The sequence below is a fragment of the Argopecten irradians genome, chromosome 5 (assembly GCF_041381155.1).
Source record: "Argopecten irradians isolate NY chromosome 5, Ai_NY, whole genome shotgun sequence".
NCBI classification, from domain to species: Eukaryota; Metazoa; Mollusca; class Bivalvia; order Pectinida; family Pectinidae; genus Argopecten; species Argopecten irradians.
The window spans coordinates 9,939,786-9,960,772 of NC_091138.1; the positions used below are offsets into that span (position 1 = coordinate 9,939,786).

The 20,987-nt window shown below is 37.8% G+C and overlaps 1 protein-coding gene across 1 annotated transcript in view; it reads right to left on the reverse strand.

Annotated features, from left to right (window-relative positions):
- Positions 1-3,820: 3,820 nt before the first annotated feature.
- The window catches only part of LOC138322814 (uncharacterized), a 40,535-nt gene continuing 23,368 nt past the window's right edge, over positions 3,821-20,987 (reverse strand). The window contains exons 2-5 of the mRNA XM_069266937.1: positions 13,093-13,363; positions 8,663-8,787; positions 5,773-5,911; positions 3,821-4,149 (exon numbers count right to left, since the gene is read on the reverse strand). Coding sequence (XP_069123038.1) covers positions 3,990-4,149; positions 5,773-5,911; positions 8,663-8,787; positions 13,093-13,363 — 695 coding nt within the window. The 3' untranslated portion in view covers positions 3,821-3,989. The remainder of the gene's footprint in view (positions 4,150-5,772; positions 5,912-8,662; positions 8,788-13,092; positions 13,364-20,987) is intronic.

Genomic DNA, 20,987 nt, shown 5'->3' on the forward strand with positions numbered 1-20,987 from the left:
TTTGTTATTTTCATTTTATGTCAGTTTTTGTAGTTCTTCTTCTTGATGGTAATACTATCTGAAATATGTATATTTATGAATCTGATACCATAACTCAGGTAAGCTCTGATTTCTCTGTAAGAGTAGCCTCCCTTTACCTGCTTATATATAGATATATATCACCCCACCCCCCCACCCCCCTCACCTTGGAACAGTTTTACACCCCACGCTGTGTTCTTTTTCGTTGCTTTGCTTTGGTTGCTTTCTTCGTAGTCCTTTATTTGTTTTTCGGATACAGTTTTGAATCTGGATGTTTTACTAGGTTTGTCACTTACAGAACTACCGGTTAGTGTGGTTAATTCCGACTCTTGGTTTGGCATACTAGTGTCTCTAAATGTTGACGAACTTGTTGAGGGCATCTGGGGGAGGGAGGTCGGGATCGGCTGGACTTTTTAGTGCTTCGGAAATGGATGAATATGATTCAGACAGTTTTAATAAAAAGAAAAGACATAATTTAATTGTCGATATATGGCGACATTCCTAACATGTTTGCAATATTTGTATACATGGAACAGAAGTGTGTTGGAAAATAAACGAAGAACTTGAAGAAATTGTGAATGAAGGAGATAGTGGGAGTGGAGTGTAGATTGATGTGGTTTACCAGCATACTTATATTATTATCAATTAGTATAATTACTTTAAACAAACAACATTTGTGTAGGTCTGCGGGAATAGCATGATCGGAGACCCACAAAGTAAAAAAGCAAAGTATGAAAAAGAAATGTTACCGATGATGTTAGCGGGCAAAGAACAATAACTCTATATCAAGACTGATCTTCTACATACATTGTACATAACTTTCCAATTTAAGGGTTCTCAAATACGGATACTCCTTGCATCTTACTTAGAACCTATATTCTGCAGTTTCATCCTCGACGTCTTCTAGCTATAGGAGATTGCGGAGGGTGTTTCGTGTGTCCTAGCTATAGGAGATTGCGGAGGGTGTTTCGAATGTCCTAGCTATAGGAGATTGTAGAGGGTGTTTCGTGTGTCCTAGCTATAGGAGATTGTAGAGGGTGTTTCGTGTGTCCTAGCTATAGGAGATTGTAGAGGGTGTTTCGTGTGTCCTAGCTATAGGGATTGAGGATTGTAGAGGAGGGTGTTTCGTGTGTCCTAGCTATAGGAGATTGCGGAGGGTGTTTCGTGTGTCCTAGCTATAGGAGATTGTAGAGGGTGTTTCGTGTGTCCTAGCTATAGGAGATTGTAGAGGGTGTTTCGTGTGTCCTAGCTATAGGAGATTGTAGAGAGTGTTTCGTGTGTCCTAGCTATAGATTGTAGAGGATGTTTCGTGTGTCCTAGCTATAGGAGATTGTAGAGGGTGTTACGTGTGTCCTAGCTATAGGAGATTGTAGAGGGTGTTTCGTGTGTCCTAGCTATAGGAGATTGTAGAGGGTGTTTCGTGTGTCCTAGCTATAGGAGATTGTCGAGGGTGTTTCGTGTGTCCTAGCTATAGGAGATTGCGGAGGGTGTTTCAAATGTCTTAGCTATGGGAGATTGCGGAGGGTGTTTCGGATGTCCTAGCTTTAGGAGATTGCGGAGGGTGTTTCGGATGTCCTAGCTATAGGAGATTGCGGAGGGTGTTTCGGATGTCCTAGCTATAGGAGATTGCGGAGGGTGTTTCGGATGTCCTAGCTATAGGAGATTGCGGAGGGTGTTTCGGATGTCCTAGCTATAGGAGATTGCGGAGGGTGTTTCGAATGTCCTAGCTATAGGAGATTGCGTAGGGTGTTTCAAATGTCCTAGCTATAGGAGATTGCGTAGGGTGTTTCAAATGTCCTAGCTATAGGAGATTGCGGAGGGTGTTTCGGATGTCCTAGCTATAGGAGATTGCGGAGGGTGTTTCGGATGTCCTAGCTATAGGAGATTGCGGAGGGTGTTTCGGATGTCCTAGCTATAGGAGATTGCGGAGGGTGTTTCAAATGTCCTAGCTATAGGAGATTGCGGAGGGTGTTTCAAATGTCTTAACTATAGGAGATTTTTTCCCAAATGCTCCACAAACAGGTTGGTAAAAAATAGAGAATAACAGGGAAGTATTGAAGCTACCCCCTGTTAATGATAGATCGCGGAGGGTGAAGTGTGTGGTGATCAACGTGCTGTTGTTACTGTTGTTGTCTTGTATCCAATACCCAATCTGAGGGCTCTGCCGATCTCAAACATAGAATTGACATAAAGTTTAATAATCTAAATGTTAAATATTTTGACCACCATAAACAGTATAATAATTGTTTCCAACTGTAAATATGGATTCTTAATCGCAGGACTGCAGGCAAAATATTATAGATCTATGGGTGAAGTGATGCAGATGCTGACAGATTATACAATAATCCAGTTAGGAGCTGCTAGGATTCCCTCAAACACATGTCGACAATCTGTATACTAGGAAACTGGCTTTGAAACCTGACCTGACCGTAGATCTATGCTTAAACTTAACTTGTAAAATTTACAATGAACAAACATCCCTCTATCTTCCTTCGCTACGATTAGACAATTAGGAACGTTCATCATGTTTAGAGCAACTCTTCGCAAAAAACAATTTATAAATCCTCTACACAGGTTATTGCATTGGTGGCTGGATGACTATATCCTGCATATATATATAATGGAGATTGAGAAATAAAGCTCACTTCAACACGATCTATTCAGAGTCAATCAATCATCAACTCTGCCAGTGCGGTTTTGTCTGTGAGTTATCATACTGTAACCTCTCTGTTGTATAACGTATAGACCTTTTCAGGAATTGAATGCTTAAATCCCACTCGGTCTACAAACCCTGATGTTTGGTGATCCATACCTATCTGAAAATGATAATGATCTTATTCTTGATTTTATTTAGAAATATCCTTAATACAAAACGATTCTAACTCCTCCATCGCTTGTACCCACTCTCTCACCAAGATTGTATAGTAAGGTTAGTTATAGCACTTGTATATCATGTCTATCCTCTTTATGTTGTGGGTAAGTGATTGTGATTTGTGTAGGATAGGGCTCCATACATGTAGAAGTTTGACAACTTGTACTCAATCCTTAATAACTAAAGGCCGTATTTTTTTAAAGTCCAAACCATTTTGAACACAGTGTTAACCGTTCTTCAAAGTCTGTACACAAAATTGACAGACAGCAATAGTAAATAGAGGTAAGTAAAAGCAGTGTCCCATGGCAAAAGAGGTATTTTTGAAAAACAAGCGTCCGCTTTGATAAGAACACATCAACCAGAGTGTTGAAGGAAAATGAAGTCCTTGTGCTATTGCATCAAGGATATGGACATACAATGTACTTGAAGTCATGTCTAGACTTTTTTATGAAGTTATAATTCTTCAACTAGAGTACCAGCGAACAGGTGCCAGTTTCATGAACATTCCTTAACTTTAAGGCATTCCTTAACTAAAATCACCCATAGGAAAGCATTTCAGGAGCTATCTGAAGTTAAGGAGCCTTCTTTAAAATCTGTAATGCTTTTTCCTATGGACAATTTTAAGTTAAGGAATCCCTTTAAGTTAAGAACTGTTCACGAAACTGGGCCCAGGTATTAAGGAAAGGTCACAAACAATAACTCTATTGGTCGTGTTCACAATAAATAGCCTTGATTTATTGCCGAGACAACGCCAGGCTTAAATGTATTTTTTCCTTATGAAGATTGGTATATAAAATATTGCGATGTTGTCATTTTAATAACAAACATCTGTATGCCACCATGTACTAGTATATCCGGTTCGGTGTATTAGGTTTAACGTTCTTGTACCGATAATGCAAGGTGATTATACTTCCAAACAAAACTAGAATATTCAATTGCTGAAAGTTTTATTTTAGACAAAAGAAAATACATTCAACATACAAAAGGTTTGTATGGGGTTATATTGAATCATTCGTACTTATTTAGAGATAGAACATGGTCTAATTTTGAGTTTGACAATGTTTATCTTTGAAAATGAAAACCATTGCAATCTCTTGAATCACGGAGTAGTTTCGTTGTTCTCGCCAATGGAACAATTATATTTACTTATAACAACTCGTAACGACGCTACCAACAGTCCTTCTGCTGTACTGCGATCTCTTTCCGAACAGCTGAATTGTACAGTGCTACTGACCTCGTCATACAGTCTCTCCATCGTCCTGTAATGGCGATATAGGAAACATACATTTCAGGATGAAAAAAATAACGTGATAAACACGTTGACACAAGTTAAAAAACTTAATATTAACTACACCGTATACAGCTTATATTTAAAAAAGAGGTGAAATACTACCATGACAACCAATCTAATACTAAGTATCTGTTACATATTCACCATGCACACCAAACACATTGTCGAAACTCTTCAAACAAATAACGCTTGACCATGGTTCTCGGTCACGTTCGGTTAATGCGAACAGTCGGGCAAAGGAAACCATTGAAATTTTGGGGAAGCCCCGTGTAAATTCATTTATGGCAAGTTATCATTATTGCTTAGTTATGCAATCATTGTACCAAGTTTGAACACATTCTGTTGATGTGTTCTCAAGATATCGTCAAGATATCTATTTTTAGTAGCAGTGACCTTTGTAATTGACCTGTTCACCCCAATTTTAATCCAAAGCTGTCACCTCCGGGGGGGATCCTATGCTATCATTGTATGAAGTTTGAACAAAGTCTGTTGATGTGTTCTCAAGTTATCGTCCGGAAACTAAAATTTGTGAACCGATCTATATTTAATAATAATCATAAGTTTTCCGCTGTAAAATACGAAATGACCTAACTAAATGCGAAAGAGAAAGGGAAAGAGAGCTGAGAGAAGAAGCCAAATCAATGGAAATAGAAGACTATATCTACCGTGTTCGGGGCCCGCCATGGACTATGAAAACCATAGGCTTTCCTAGAATAATAACTAAATAATGAAGGGCAAGGAAATTTAAAAAAAAAACACATTTAAAATTATTAGACCAAATTCTCTTAGAGTAATTTAGATATGACTATAGAGGCATACGATTGCCTGCGTCCATTAATTAACTTACTAATAACAGTGACCTTTGTAATTGACCTTTTGACCCAAAATCCAATCCCATGCATGCTATATTTTCTCAAATGCTACCATTATGTGAAGTTTGTTCAAAATACATCAATTAGTTCTCAGGTTATCATCTGAAAACCATACAGAACAGACAGACAGACGGGGACAGACACTATAGTCCCCTTCAGTTCTACGTGATGTTTGGGGTCAGTCATACGAAACATTATGTTTCGGGGTACATGTAAGTCATACAAAACGTTGTGTTTGGGGGTCAGTCATACAAAACGTAATGTTTGGGGGTCAGTCATACAAAACGTTATGTTTGGGAGTCAATCATACAAACGATATGTTTAGGGTCAGGTATAGAAAACGTTATGCTTGGAGGTCAGTCATACAAAACGTTATGTTTCGGGGGTAACTCATACAAAAACGTTATGTTTGGGGTCAGCCATACAAAACGTTATGTTTGAGGGTCAGTCATACAAAACGTTATGTTTTGGGTCAGTCATAAAAAACGTGAGGTTAGGGGTCAGATAATACAAAACGTTATTTTGGGGGGTCAGTCATGCATAACGTTATGTTTTGAGGCATTCATACAAAACGCTACGTTTTAGGTCAGTCATACAAAACGTGAGGTTAGGGGTCAGTCATACAGAACGTGAGGTTGGGGGATCAGTCATAAAAAAGTGTAAGACCTATGATTCAGTCATATATGCGCTAAATAAAAAGTTATTGTTTTGGAACTTACTGACAGGCCATCATAGACACGTGGGCAGGGTCAGGCCACCTTAGTACAATCTCCATGGAATAAGAGAACCCAATGCCGGCTCTAATCAATGACATCTGGACGTCAAAGTTGTTGATGCACGGGAGAAATGAGTAAATATCTGCAAAAAAGGCCAACATTAAGTATTGATTTTCTGATGGTCGGTAGTCGAAAGTTTTAATCATGCAGGTAGAGCATTACAAGTTAATCTGCTGCCCCTATTGCATGATTGTACAAGGCAACCAAAAGGCTATTGTATTTTCTCCTCTTCCCAACTGACGTTCTCGGCTTGAAACCGCCTTACCTTTTGGTCGTCAATTGAGCTTTAAAGTTGTATGGTCTATAACTTTCGCTTTTTTTGTCATAGTGAAAACTGTTTAAGTGTTATACATATTTTTCTCCGTCTGCCTGAGTTTTAAACTTTCTAATTTTACCACTTTTTATAAAGTTGCAGCACTGGAAGTATCTTTAATTATAAAAGTAAAAAATCTTTTTAACGTGTACACGTGAAAAATAGGCTCGAAAGATGCCGAATCATTCCGAACTCTTCCGAACATCGTCTCGACAATCTCGAAGTAAAACGAGGGTTGTGAAACCAAGAGAAAACATCAACAATTTTTCATAAACAAAACATGTGGTCGACCTCATCAGACTCTATCTACAAAGAAAATAATGCTCGCACATTACTATATTTGATCCACACAATATTTTACGGTAATGTGTAAATTAAATGTTTCAAATACTCTATCTGTGGACATATACCAGCATGATTTACTCATATAGGCCAGAAGGAAAACGTAAACAAACACATGTGCGCTTACGCTATTTAATCTGGCTCACCACGTGCAGGTCGTGTCGAACGTCAGTCACGTGATACGATTCTGAATCCGAAGTCACTGAACATGGCGGTGATTGAAGGCGCTTTATTCAAAACCAGGAATATATGATTCCTAGATTTCGGCTCTCTTATAGGCCGACATATGCTTTTAGGGAGCTAAATCATCAAGTTACATTTCAATGTTTGAATATCAAATGTTTAAGTTACATATCATTACAGTGAAATTAGCAGCAATACAACTTTAAAGCCCAGCTCAGGGAGTTGGACGACTGGTTTGCTCGTTGTCAGTATAGTAGGACCGGGTGGAGTGTGCGTGTTCGTTAACTGTCAATAACATAGCACTATCAAAAGGGCAGGAGTTCGTGAAAGGCAAATCAATTTGAGATACCTGTTATCTTTTCTTTCTAACTTATTTTTCGTCTTCCTAATGCCTCCCCTGACACCGCCTTACATTTGGCGTTGAGTTGAGAGACCCCTGAAAGCTATGTCCCCTGACCGAACCACACTATAATCTGTAACAGTGGCTGTTTCTACTCCTCTTTAAGGCTGACCATAAAGGGGACGACTGGTTTGCCCGTATTAAGTATAATGTGTTTTGGTTGTGATGTGTAGGTTGGGTCTTTTGCGGCATACTTCAGTGTACGGATATCCACACACAAATCGTTCCATACAGGAGAAGCCGTCCTTAATTGACCTTAACTGTTGATAAAATGTTTAGCCTAACAACAGGCCCAGAGTGCTTGTATCGCTCACTTGGTTTTATTTTAGTAATTATCACAAGGACTCTTACAGTTAGAAAAATAAGCATAATTGATCCCACGATTTGTTTAAATTTGAATCCCAACAATATAATGATGCTATAGATACCATACGAATATACTATCAAATACATAGTTTTAGAGAAGAAGTGATTTTTATATGAAAAATTAAATAGTAGCCTAATTGACCTTTTTGGTCCCGCGCCTAAGGCTCCGGGGTCAGGCTCATCATTTGTAGAATTTTGAGTCCCCACTCTATAAGGATGCCACCATTACATTATGAGTGCTATCCCATGCTTAATTGCAGAGAAGTCGTTTATATGGTGATAGCCAAATTAATCCTTTTTGACCCCGGGGGGGGGGGGGGGGGGGGGGGGGGGGGCCAGGGGGGCAGGGGGGCAGGGGGGGCAGGGTCAGCCCCATCATTTGTACAATTTTGAATCCCCATCCTACAAGAATGCGACCATTACACTACGAGTGCTCTCCCATGTTTAGTTTCTGAGAAGAAGTCTTTCATATGAAAATAGCCAAATTTACCCCTTTTCAACCCGTCCCTCAGGCCCACGGACGGTCAGCCCCATCATTTCTACAATTTTGAATTCCAACCCTATAAGGATGCTACAATGGCATTATGAGTGCTATCCCATGCTTAGTTTCAGAGAAATGGTCGTTTATATGAAAATAGCCTAATTGACCCTTTTTGACCTCGCCCCTCAGGCCTCCCTGGGGGTAAGCCCCATCATTTGTACAATTTTGAATCCTGACCATATAAGGATGCTACCATTGCATTATGAGTGCTATCCCATGCTTAGTTGCAGAGAAGAAGTCGTTAATATGAAAATAGCCAAATCGACCCCTTTTGACCCGCCCCTCAGGCCCCCGGGGGGTCAGCCTAATCATTTGTACAATTTTAAATCCCGCCCTATAAGGATGCTAACATTACATTTTGGGTGCTATCGAATCCTTAGTTCCAGAGAAAAGTCCTTGTATATGGAAATAGCCAAAATGACCTCTTTTGACCCCGACCCTCAGGCCCCCGGGGGTCAGCCCATCATTTGTACAATTTTTAGTCAGTAACTCATAAGGATGCTACCAGTCAAATTTTGTTGTATTCCGACCAGCGGTTTTGGAGAAGTCGATTGTTGATGGACGGACGGACGCCGGACGCCACAGTATAGCACAAGCTCACCTTGATCCTTTGGACCAGGTGAGCTAATAAATCAAGGCAGGGTATATATATCATCAATTAATCCCAATTGTTTTTCAAATACATCACCTGATCGTCCGGGTTCTACACACACATATGAATACGTGCTTGCTATTGACTTGACAGACTCCGTCACTGCGGGACAGTCATCATAGACTCCATGGATATAACAGGACACTGCACTCTTCATAAACCTGCAGGTAATCATAGGAATTCGCTATAATCATTCTACATCTAACAGTGTAATAACAATGTTTTAAAAATATGATTTCTTAAATAAGCGTCATAATCTAAACACTATCATGGCTTTGATTATGCTATTTGCTAGGTAGGGAATTCGAATGTATGTATAAATTGCAGACATTCTTTTCGGTGAAAATTTTGATAATGCAGTTCTTTACAGACTTTGTAGAAAATTGCATCGTATAAATTTACGAATGGCTAAATAACGTTTATTAGAGTTAATGCCAAAGTTTTTGATATATTGGACTATTAGCAAATAATACGGAAATAATGGAAACAAGTATTACTAAGAATAGCTTATTTCGATACTACGACGAAAATCATGAAGAAATACAGAAATAGATATCATGTGATATCGGGGATGGTTATCCTAACGGTATATCACATAGAAGTCAGTATTACATTGGGTGGTGACATATCTCACAAGGAATGTCAATATTACAGTGGGTGGTGACATATCTCACAAGGAATATCAGTATTACAGTGGGTGGTGATATATCTCACAAGGAATATCAGCATTACAGTGGGTGGTGACATATCTCACAAGGAATGTCAGTATTACAGTGGGTGGTGACATATCTCACAAGGAATGTCAGTATTACAGTGGGTGGTGACATATCTCACAAGGAATATCAGCATTACAGTGGGTGGTGACATATCTCACAAGGAATGTCAGTATTACAGTGGGTGGTGACATATCTCACAAGGAATATCAGTATTACAGTGGGTGGTGACATATCTCACAAGGAATATCAGCATTACAGTGGGTGGTGATATATCTCACAAGGAATGTCAGTATTACAGTGGGTGGTGACATATCTCACAAGGAATGTCAGCATTACAGTGGGTGGTGACATATCTCACAAGGAATGTCAGTATTACAGTGGGTGGTGACATATCTCACAAGGAATGTCAGCATTACAGTGGGTGGTGACATATCTCACAAGGAATGTCAGTATTACAGTGTGTGGGTGACATATCTCACAAGGAATGTCAGTATTACAGTGGGTGGTAACATATCTCACAAGGAAATTCAGTATTACAGTGGGTGGTGACATATCTCACAAGGAATGTCAGTATTACAGAGGGTGGTGACATATCTCACAAGGAATGTCAGCATTACAGTAGGCGGTGACATATCTCACAAGGAATGTCAGTATTACAGTGTATGGTGACATATCTCACAAGGAATGTTAGTATTACAAAGGGTGGTGACATATCTCACAAGGAATGTCAGTATTACAGTGGGCGGTAACATATCTCACAAGGAATATCAGCATTACAGTGGGTGGTGATATATCTCACAAGAAATATCACAGTGGGTAGTGACATATCTCACAAGGAATGTCAGTATTACAGTGGGCGGTGACATATCTCACAAGGAATATCACAGTGGGTAGTGACATATCTCACAAGGAATGTCAGTATTACAGTGGGTGGTGACATATCTCACAATTAATGTCAGCATTACAGTGAGCGGTGACATATCTCACAAGGAATATCAGTATTATAGTGGGCGGTGACATATCTCACAAGGATATCAGTATTACAGTATCTACAAGGAATATCAGTATTACAGGGTGGTGATATACTGTATGACATATTCACAAGGAATATCAGTATTACAGTGGGTGGTGACATATCTCACAAGGAATATCAGTATTACAGTGGGTGGTGACGTATCTCACAAGGAATATCAGCATTACAGTGGGTGGTGACATATCTCACAAGGAATATCAGCATTACAGAGGGTGGTGACATATCTCACAAGGAATGTCAGCATTACAGAGGGTGGTGTGACATATCTCACAAGGAATGTCAGCATTACAGTGGGTGTGACATATCTCACAAGGAATGTCAGCATTACAGTTGGTGGTGACATATCTCACAAGGAATATCAGCGTTACAGTGGGTGGTGACATATCTCACAAGGAATATCAGCATTACAGTGGGTGGTGATATATCTCACAAGGAATATCAGCATTACAGTGGGTGGTGAGATATCTCACAAGGAATGTCAGCATTACAGTGGGTGGTGACATATCTCACAAGGAATGTCAGTATTACAGTGGGTGGTGACATATCTCACAAGGAATATCAGCATTACAGTGGGTGGTGACATATCTCACGAGAAATGTCAGTATTACAGTGGGTGGTGACATATCTCACAAGGAATATCAGTATTACAGTGGTTGGTGATATATCTCACAAGGAATGTCAGTATTACAGTGGGTGGTGACATATCTCACAAGGAATATCAGTATTACAGTGGGTGGTGACATATCTCACAAGGAATGTCAGTATTACAGTGGGTGGTGACATATCTCACAAGGAATATCAGCATTACATTGGGTGGTGACATATCTCACAAGGAATGTCAGTATTACAGTGGGTGGTGATATATCTCACAAGGAATATCAGCATTACAGTGGGTGGTGACATATCTCACAAGGAATGTCAGCATTACAGTGGGTGGTGACATATCTCACAAGGAATATCAGCATTACAGTGGGTGGTGACATATCTCACAAGGAATGTCAGTATTACAGTGGGTGGTGACATATCTCACAAGGAATATCAGTATTACAGTGGGTGGTGAGATAACTCACAAGGAATGTCAGTATTACAGTGGGTGGTGACATATCTCACAAGAAATGTCAGTATTACAGTGGGCGGTGACATATCTCACAAGGAATGTCAGCATTACAGTAGGCGGTGACATATCTCACAAGGAATGTCAGTATTACAGTGGGTGGTGACATATCTCACAAGGAATGTCAGTATTACAGTGGGTGGTGATATATCTCACAAGGAATATCAGCATTACAGAGGGTGGTGATATATCTCACAAGGAATGTCAGTATTACAGTGGGTGGTGATATATCTCACAAGGAATGTCAGTATTACAGTGGGCGGTGACATATCTCACAAGGAATATCACAGTGGGTAGTGACATATCTCACAAGGAATGTCAGTATTACAGTGGGTGGTGACATATCTCACAATTAATGTCAGCATTACAGTGAGCGGTGACATATCTCACAAGGAATATCAGCATTACAGTGGGTGGTGACATATCTCACAAGGAATATCAGCATTACAGTGGGTGGTGACATATCTCACAAGGAATGTCAGTATTACAGTGGGTGGTGATATATCTCACAAGGAATGTCAGCATTACAGTGGGTGGTGACATATCTCACAAGGAATGTCAGCATTACAGTGGGTGGTGACATATCTCACAAGGAATATCAGCATTACAGTGGGTGGTGACATATCTCACAAGGAATGTCAGTATTACAGTGGGTGGTGATATATCTCACAAGGAATGTCAGCATTACAGTGGGTGGTGATATATCTCACAAGGAATGTCAGCATTACAGTGGGTGGTGACATATCTCACAAGAAATGTCAGCATTACAGTGGGTGGTGACATATCTCACAAGGAATGTCAGCATTACAGTGGGTGGTGACATATCTCACAAGGAATGTCAGCATTACAGTGGGTGGTGACATATCTCACAAGGAATGTCAGTATTACAGTGGGTGGTGACATATCTCACAAGGAATGTCAGTATTACAGTGGGTGGTGACATATCTCACAAGGAAATTCAGTATTACAGTGGGTGGTGACATATCTCACAAGGAATGTCAGCAGTGGTGGTGAATATCTCAGAATTCAGCATTACAGTGGGTGGTGACATAATTCACATGTCAAGGAATGTCAGCAAGAACAGCATTACAGTGGGTGGTGACATAATTCACAAGGAATGTCAGCATTACAGTGGGTGGTGACATAATTCACAAGGAATATCAGCATTACAGTGGGTGGTGACATAATTCACAAGGAATGTCAGTATTACAGTGGGTGGTGACATATCTCACAAGGAATATCAGCATTACAGTGGGTGGTGAGATATCTCACAAGGAATGTCAGCATTACAGTGGGTGGTGACATATCTCACAAGGAATGTCAGTATTACAGTGGGTGTGACATATCTCACAAGGAATATCAGCATTACAGTGGGTGGTGACATATTTCACAAGGAATATTTCTCAAACGTATCTCACATAGATGGAATGTCAGCATTATGGGATTTGCTGACGTATCACACAAAAAAGTAGTATTACGGGGTCTGGTGACGTATCTCACTAGGAATATCAGTGTTACGGGAATGATTGTGATTCACATAGATGTCTGTATTGCATAGCCTTACGTGATCAGTTATACTCGACTATCACATCACTTAACATACCTGCACGCTTTCTTTACGAATGCAGGACTGAAGTAAAATCCTTTTCTTAATGATCCTAAAGGTTCAGGAGGTGAGGTTTCCGAGATGCAGGAGTAATATTCCATACATCGATAGTTTTCAGCATCCGTACGCGTATAGTTAACCATCTCGCTGTCGATAGTGTCAGCTGGTAAGGCAGGTACTTCCTCACCCTGGGACGTCCCAATGTTGTCTTGGTGGTCAAATATGTCATCGACTTCATTTCCACCTGTGTAGTCTCGGATCGTAGAAGCTAATTGATAATAAATAAAAAAAATGAATATTTCTCCATTGATGAAAATATACAGAGGTAAAAATAATGGCGAGATCGAGGTTTGATTAGTTAGTTTATTGGGCGTAATGTCCTATTAAAGCCCTGCAGGTAGGAGGACATCATTCCCGATGTTTGTTTGATTAATTAAATTAACGTCCTAATAACAACCAGGTTCATGTTAGTATCATAAGAATTTTTGTGCTGTGTGTGATAGTAAGTTGTTTGTATTCGGACCGTTGATATTGGGTTAAATTAGCAGGACTCAAAACTAAGAGTTTGATTGGTTTGTACTCGTTTCTTGTATTGTTAATTAGAATTGGTTTTCATATCATAAATAAACAAAATGGTGGCACATTGGTTAGAAGGTAAATTTAAATTTCACTGATATTGGTAATCCAATGTAGACACTGTATATTATGTCCATAGCAATCCATCAATAAGTTCACTGTTTCACACTTGTTCTCTATATGGAAATCCAACCTTTGAAAATATGCAATAAAAGTCCGATAGTGGACCGACCTGTCCGTTTGATCGTTGGAATCCAACTGGCGTCCAAATATCAAAAAGGCGTTTTTATGAAGTGACTTCTGTCCAGTTTGGCAGGTAACTCCGGTTGTAAAGTTAATTACATAACAATTAAAAGACTTGACAATAGAGTGTGCGCTTTGATATAATCAAAGTACTGAAAGTACTGCAGTGGTAAAACTTCTGGATGATAGGAGTTGATTCGAGTGTTAAAGATTGATAAGTCAATGGTTATATTATCAGTATAACTGCAAATTAGAAAACGATCCAAAGAATACAGGACTTAAACTAAGGCTGAAAAAACTAATACAAGTAATTGGGTTTTTCTTGTAATAATTTATCCCATTGATTTATTTTCTTACATTTTGTACAGGTCCAGTTATTCTATATACACATAATGCATTTTAGTGCAGAACCTTCAATCAAAGAGGAAGTATTTATGTTGCCTAAGTCAAGTTTACATAAAAAAAGTTTTATGCACTATGGTGACTTGTAATGTCAAATTGAATTGATTTTTTTGTTAAAAACTAAACAGGCATATATGTTTAGTGTAGGATCAGAGATTCTTCATCTAGTAAGAAAAAACTTACTGGTTATATAATATAAAATCTCATATAATCCTTAAGCAATACCACACACGTATTTGACCTTTAATGACTAATGTAAATGACATCAAGGATTTCCTTTTTAACAAAAATAAGTTTGTTAATGTTGTCTTATGTATCTGGCAAGTTTAAGAACACCTTACTATCTATAACTACAAAAATTAATGGTTGTCAAACCGTGTAACATATATAACTAACGTATATTGTCATAAAGGATGACTTTCATGCTTCATAACTTCACTAATACTACTTTGGCAACATATCAGGGAGGGAGAGAGAGAGAGAGAGAGAGAGAGAGAGAGAGAGAGAGAGAGAGAGAGAGAGAGAGAGAGAGAGAGAGAGAGAGAGAGAATAGCTATCAGCTGTTAACCGGTATATGTTTTATCAAGTTTCAAGTACATTAATGTATATATATTAACTGTAAAACTAAATCATAAGAAACGGTAATGGCACGAGTTAACTAAATGGCAGATATTGTCATCGGCGTCCTTTTCTAACTACAATTTGTAAACACTGTAAAACTGTAAATTTGCAGCAAGGATAGGTCTAAAATTCGGATAGCAAATTCACTCAAGAAATTTTACTTTAGAATAATAATCTACTTTGTTTGACTATTGGTGGCAAAACTGATTTTTATAAGGCTTGGACATGATAATTTACTTTGAAATATGACTATTGGTCGCAAAACTGTTCTTATAAGGCTTGGTTCAAGAAAAACAACTGAAGTATATGATTTGATGTAGGATAGTGACACTTTTTACTGTTTTGATGAATTTATACAAATCTATCAGATTAGTTCTAATTTTGTGTGATATCACGGTTTTATTATCTGCTATCAGAGAATACCTGAATTAAGCTGACTCTGGAATATGTCAAATTTTATTCCTACTAACATTAACTATTTCATATTGATCTGTACAATGCAATTAAAAAATAACATAACTCCTACCGGGAGGAGGAGATGGGAAGACTTAGTTCAGTCGAATCATTTGAAATGGGTTGATATTTCTAAAATGCCCATTACAGTAACGAAAAATTGTAAGCTTCAGTGGTTTCAATATATATTATAGCAGATTCACTCAGCAATTTTACTCTGACATGATAATTTACTTTGAAAAAACAATGTGTTACAAATTATATAAGTACATGTACCTAGTACAGAAGATCTTGTAAATATTACGTACATGTATTACAATTTCATTTACATTTTAAACACTTCCCGATTTTTTCCATATAATTTGCGTAAACAACCAAACGATAAGATGCCGTCATAAAATGACACTTAATCCTCTAAACAATAGAACAGCCAATCCTAGATCACTGCTTATTGTTTTGATGTGGTCATGATCAATGTATTACATCTTCACGCTTGGCTGCACACTGCTACAGATACGGAGAGATGTATATATATGGGTGCACGTGGTTATCTATCCTATAATCTTTGAAATATTTCCTCACAAACACAGCTCCCTACTGATGTATATAAAAATGTGTATGAGCAAGGGACGCCAGAAACATTATATAACATCTGTTGAGAATATGTATTGCTGTATTTACAGTAAAACCCCTCTATTAAAACCACTTGAGTAAAAGTGGTCCTAATAGCGAGGTGGTCTTAATTCTGCGATGGACCAGGTTTCATCTCTGATCATGACGATCAAGAACAGTAACTCTGTATCCTAGCAGACAGGTACATAATACATGTACTGTATTTTTGTTTCAAGATTTAAATTTTATGAAAAATGTTATATACATGTTTATATAAATGTATATCATATTTTAATCCATGCGTATCTAATACAAAACAACAATTTACAAAGATTTCTAATTATTCAAGTTTGATAAATTAGGGACATATATATAATGACTATGCCATTTATTTCTAGAGCATAACCATATTTTTTCATTAAATAAAGTTTATAGTGTGTACTTATTTAAATCTTAAACTGAACTTAACTGAAGTTATTTTTGACAATCCAACTGAAAATACTTTTTATATACATTACTTTCTATTATGTTCTAATTGTAATCCAAATATATATCGGTAGTGTAATTATCACATAGTATCACCTGGGGTTAATGAGAAACTATGTTTTAAAATTTGTATTGATCTGTGTAAATTCCAAAATATTTACGTAAATCGTTTTGAATTACCCCGCCACGTGCAATGATTGTTCAAATAATAACTTACGATCACAATCGGTAAAGTGTTTGAAAGACTGCTGTGCAATAGTCAAGCGTATTTTTAATTAACGAAAACAACGATTGTTAGACATATGTTTACAGCAACAAAATAGATGACCCATCTATTGAAATGAGATGATTGACGAACGGTTCTTCATAAAAATCTGAAACAAGATCAATATATCTCATACATTAGAGAATTTTAATTCCAGTGGCGTTACACGTACGAACAAGAACTACCTAAATCGTTCGATCTCGCCACCAGGTATAACGTAAGAACGTTGCATTATTTGTGGTTTCGATCACATCAACTGCCATGTACAGTTAATCACAAGTATACAAATGAAGGCTATTAACACTCTCCTAGTACAGGTAGATAATATGATAATTAGGTCGACGGAAATAAAAGACTGACTGATGTTCCTGTGGGCAGTTGTTCACGGGTCGCTGCGTGCGGGAATGTGAGGCACAGCGAGGTGTGAAGTCATCACATGTGCCCGTGGTCAATTAGTGCTAATTTAGTGGCCGTTGAGACTATGAAAACTGGTCGTAATACGGAATAGCGGTGTGATCGTATTACTGAAACGACCAATATAAAGACATATATAGAAAAAAATCGGGACTGAAAATAAGTGCCCGTAATAGCGGGATGTTCGTAATTTTTGAGGTGGCAGTAAGGTGAGGTTTTAGTGTATATGCTATACATGTGTATGTTTTGGAATTAACTTTTGGAAAATAAAATAAAGACAAAAAAAGAATAATGTTCAAGTATAGTGACATAACAACAACAAAAAAATATGAAATTAAAATAAAAAAAAAAAACATATGCCGACGTTTTAGGGACGAAAACCGGGACGTCAGAGTAGAGAGCTCCGTATACGTACTGTACTTACCACGACCCCACTATCATTTAGTTATTAATGAATTGCAGTTCACAATATTTTCTTATTTTCTTTGCAATCAACTTACAATGATATTAATGCTCCTGAATAAGTTTACAGAATGATTCTAAACTAGTTTATATTGTATCTGGGTGCAAATCACTACTACATGTACCACTTATATGTGGTTATTCAGTTTATTCTTCACAACACCAGCAAAGGGCAACACCAGCAAAGGGGGGGGGGGGGGGGGGGGTAGGTAAAAAGCTTGTTCAAGCGAACTTCTGGAATTGCGATCACAAATGACAACTTCCCAAGCCTATTAATGACACAGGCCTGTGATTGGTTCTGATTTTTTCTCTTGACCTGCCTTCAGTTTAACAATGAGATAGTACAGGGGTGGATATAACGACTGTGATAGTAACCCGTGGGGTATGAAGGATAGTTGGGCGTTAGAATTGTACCTGCTGCATACCGCATATATATGGAGGCCATCCTTACATGACCCTGACGGCCCGACATTGCCCCAGCATGGCCATTTCTGCCTCTAACTCACGTTGGACAATTTTGTCGACCTGCCGTTTTCCTGGGGACTTCTCCCCTACTAGGCACTCTGGGTCCCGAATCGCATGCACAGAGGTATACTTGTTTGGTTGTATTCGATTCTCTATCAATTTACTCCCTTTTTCAGCTTCAAACAAGGCGATATTCAGCAACTCGGAAAAATTGTTATAGAGCCAATATTCAGACTTTTTCAGTATCAAAAGACAATTCTTATACAAAAAAAACATATCTCAACATATGAATTCAGTATTACAGTGGGTGGTGACATATCTCACAAAGAATTTCAAGTTGATAATATCTCTCCGATTAATGCGGGGTGTTTGAATTCAATATTTGCAAATTTGGTTCGTCATATTCACAAGGAAAAAGCGATTTTACTGTCAGATTTGTATATTGACAATCATTCATTTTTATTTAACAATAGTCATGTGAAATAAACATTGACAACGTCAGCATTACTTTTGAGGTCAGATATCTCACATTAAGAGAAATTTAATTACAGTGGGTGTATGTCATGAAGTTTACAGTAAATCTCAAAAGGAATATCAGGAATTTGTAAAACAAATATTCTCACAAGGAATATCACATCAAACCTGGGTGTACAAGCAATTTTCACAAATATTACATGGAAAAATTCACAAGGAAGTCAGGTATAACTGTTTGGGTGGGACATATATTTAGGGGTCACAACGGAATATATAAAAGACAGTGATTTTCATAGTCAAAGACATATATTCACACGTAAAAGTTGAATGTGAGTACACAATATCTCACAAATTCAGTCATTAAGTGGGTGGTCAATTCACAAGGAATTTACATCAGTATTACAGTGGAGGTGGTGACATATCCTCTGTTAATCAGCATTACAGTGGGTGGTGACATGCAGTGGAATTTCATCAAAATATCAGACTTACAGTGGGTACCAATTTTTTCAGTATTACTTTGATTTACAGCTTCAGAAATTTGAATAAGGAATATCATGTATAGCGGGTACAGTTTAATTAATTGTCAGCCCAGCAGGTGGTGAAATTTCACAAGATACATGTGACCCGTTAAAGTGTAATTCTCACAAGGATTGTGCATTTATACAGCGACGTTTGTACCAGCTCAGCATTAAATAGTATATCTAAATACAATTAAAAAAACTAACAAGAATGGTAAATGGGGATAACATTCACTAAATATAAAACGTTGAAAGAGTAGGATTACAGTGGGATTAGTAATATAAATATCACATTTCAGACAAAAAGGTGCTAGTTTCACAGGAATTCAGATTAACATCTCACAAGGGCATTACAGTGGGTGGTGATATCAGATATCAACAAGGAATATCAGCATTACAGTGGGTGGACATATCATATTATCTGAATGTCCTGTATTAATCACAAGAATAAATTACAGTGGGTGGTGATTATGCTGACAAATATGTCCATGTCTTAATCAAATTTCGTTATAAGTGTTTGCAAGTGGGTGGTGGAAACAATAACAATTAACGAATATAATTATTAAAGTATTGTTAAGGGAGGACTCTATTATGAATTCTTCAAAAAAAATCTGAAACAAACATGGGTGGTAAATCAGGAAATATTTTACAGTACGAATGACATATCTCACAAGGAATATCGACATTCAGTTGGTATATAATCTCAAAGGTTGTATTATGTGGGTTTGATTATTCTCACAAGGCATGTTTATTAACAGTGGGTAACATTATTTCACAAGAATAGAATTACAGCTGGTTGAATAAGCAGATATTATAAATAAATACAGTATTGATGTACCTAACACAAGGAAATATTAGTGGGTTGTGACATATCTGTGGGAATGTCAGTAACAGTGGGCAAGCGAGGTAGTGAAGTCATCTCACAAGGAATGTCAGCATTACAATCACAGGAATTTCAACTATCACAAGGAAACACCAGCAACACGGGTGACATATCTCACAAGGAATGTCAGTATTAACACTGGACATATTCAAAAGGAATTATATAGTATTCGGGTGGTGACAAAAAGTGAAAGTTTACAGCGGACATATTTAATTACACAGTGGGATTGATCTCACAAGGAATGTCTATTACAGTGGGTATGACATTATACAATGTGATGTCAGGGGTGGATATACACTTTTGAATAAAATATAATCAAAAAAATCAATTGACATAAAACAAGGAACAAATAAAGTAAACCCTGATGACAATCTCACAAGGAATTCAGCCTAACTCAGTGGACGAAAATTTCGTCAAAGAAGTGGTGGACATTTATCTCATTAAGGAACAGTTCATATTTTCTATTTTGGGCCAACGAATCAATGGGCAGTCATGGTTATGTAATTCACAATTGGCTCACTTATATGTATTAATTGGGCGTTGATTTCAAAGAAGGAATTCTCTATCAAGTGTTTTTACAGACATATTCCATGACAAGGAATGTCAGTAACAAGTTTGAAATCACATGGGTGTGACCAACAAGGAATCACGTCACTACTTACATGGGTTTCAACATATCACACAGGAATAACTTGCGGTGACATATAACAAAATGTCATTATGAATGTTACAATATCACAAGGAATGTAAGTATTACAAAATGATATCTCACAAAATTTGCTTTAAAAGTGATGATAGTACAAATATCTCAAAGGAATGTTATTCAACGACAAAACAATCTGACAAGGCGTTGTCAATGTACCTGCTTACTGCATATCTGGTAAACATGATGAGGAATTTGACATTACAGTGCGTGTGCCATATCTCCAAAATTCATTTTTAAATGGCGACATATCTGCAAGGAATCTCCCCTATTACAGGCACTCTGGGTCAAGATCGCATGCACAAGGAATAGTCA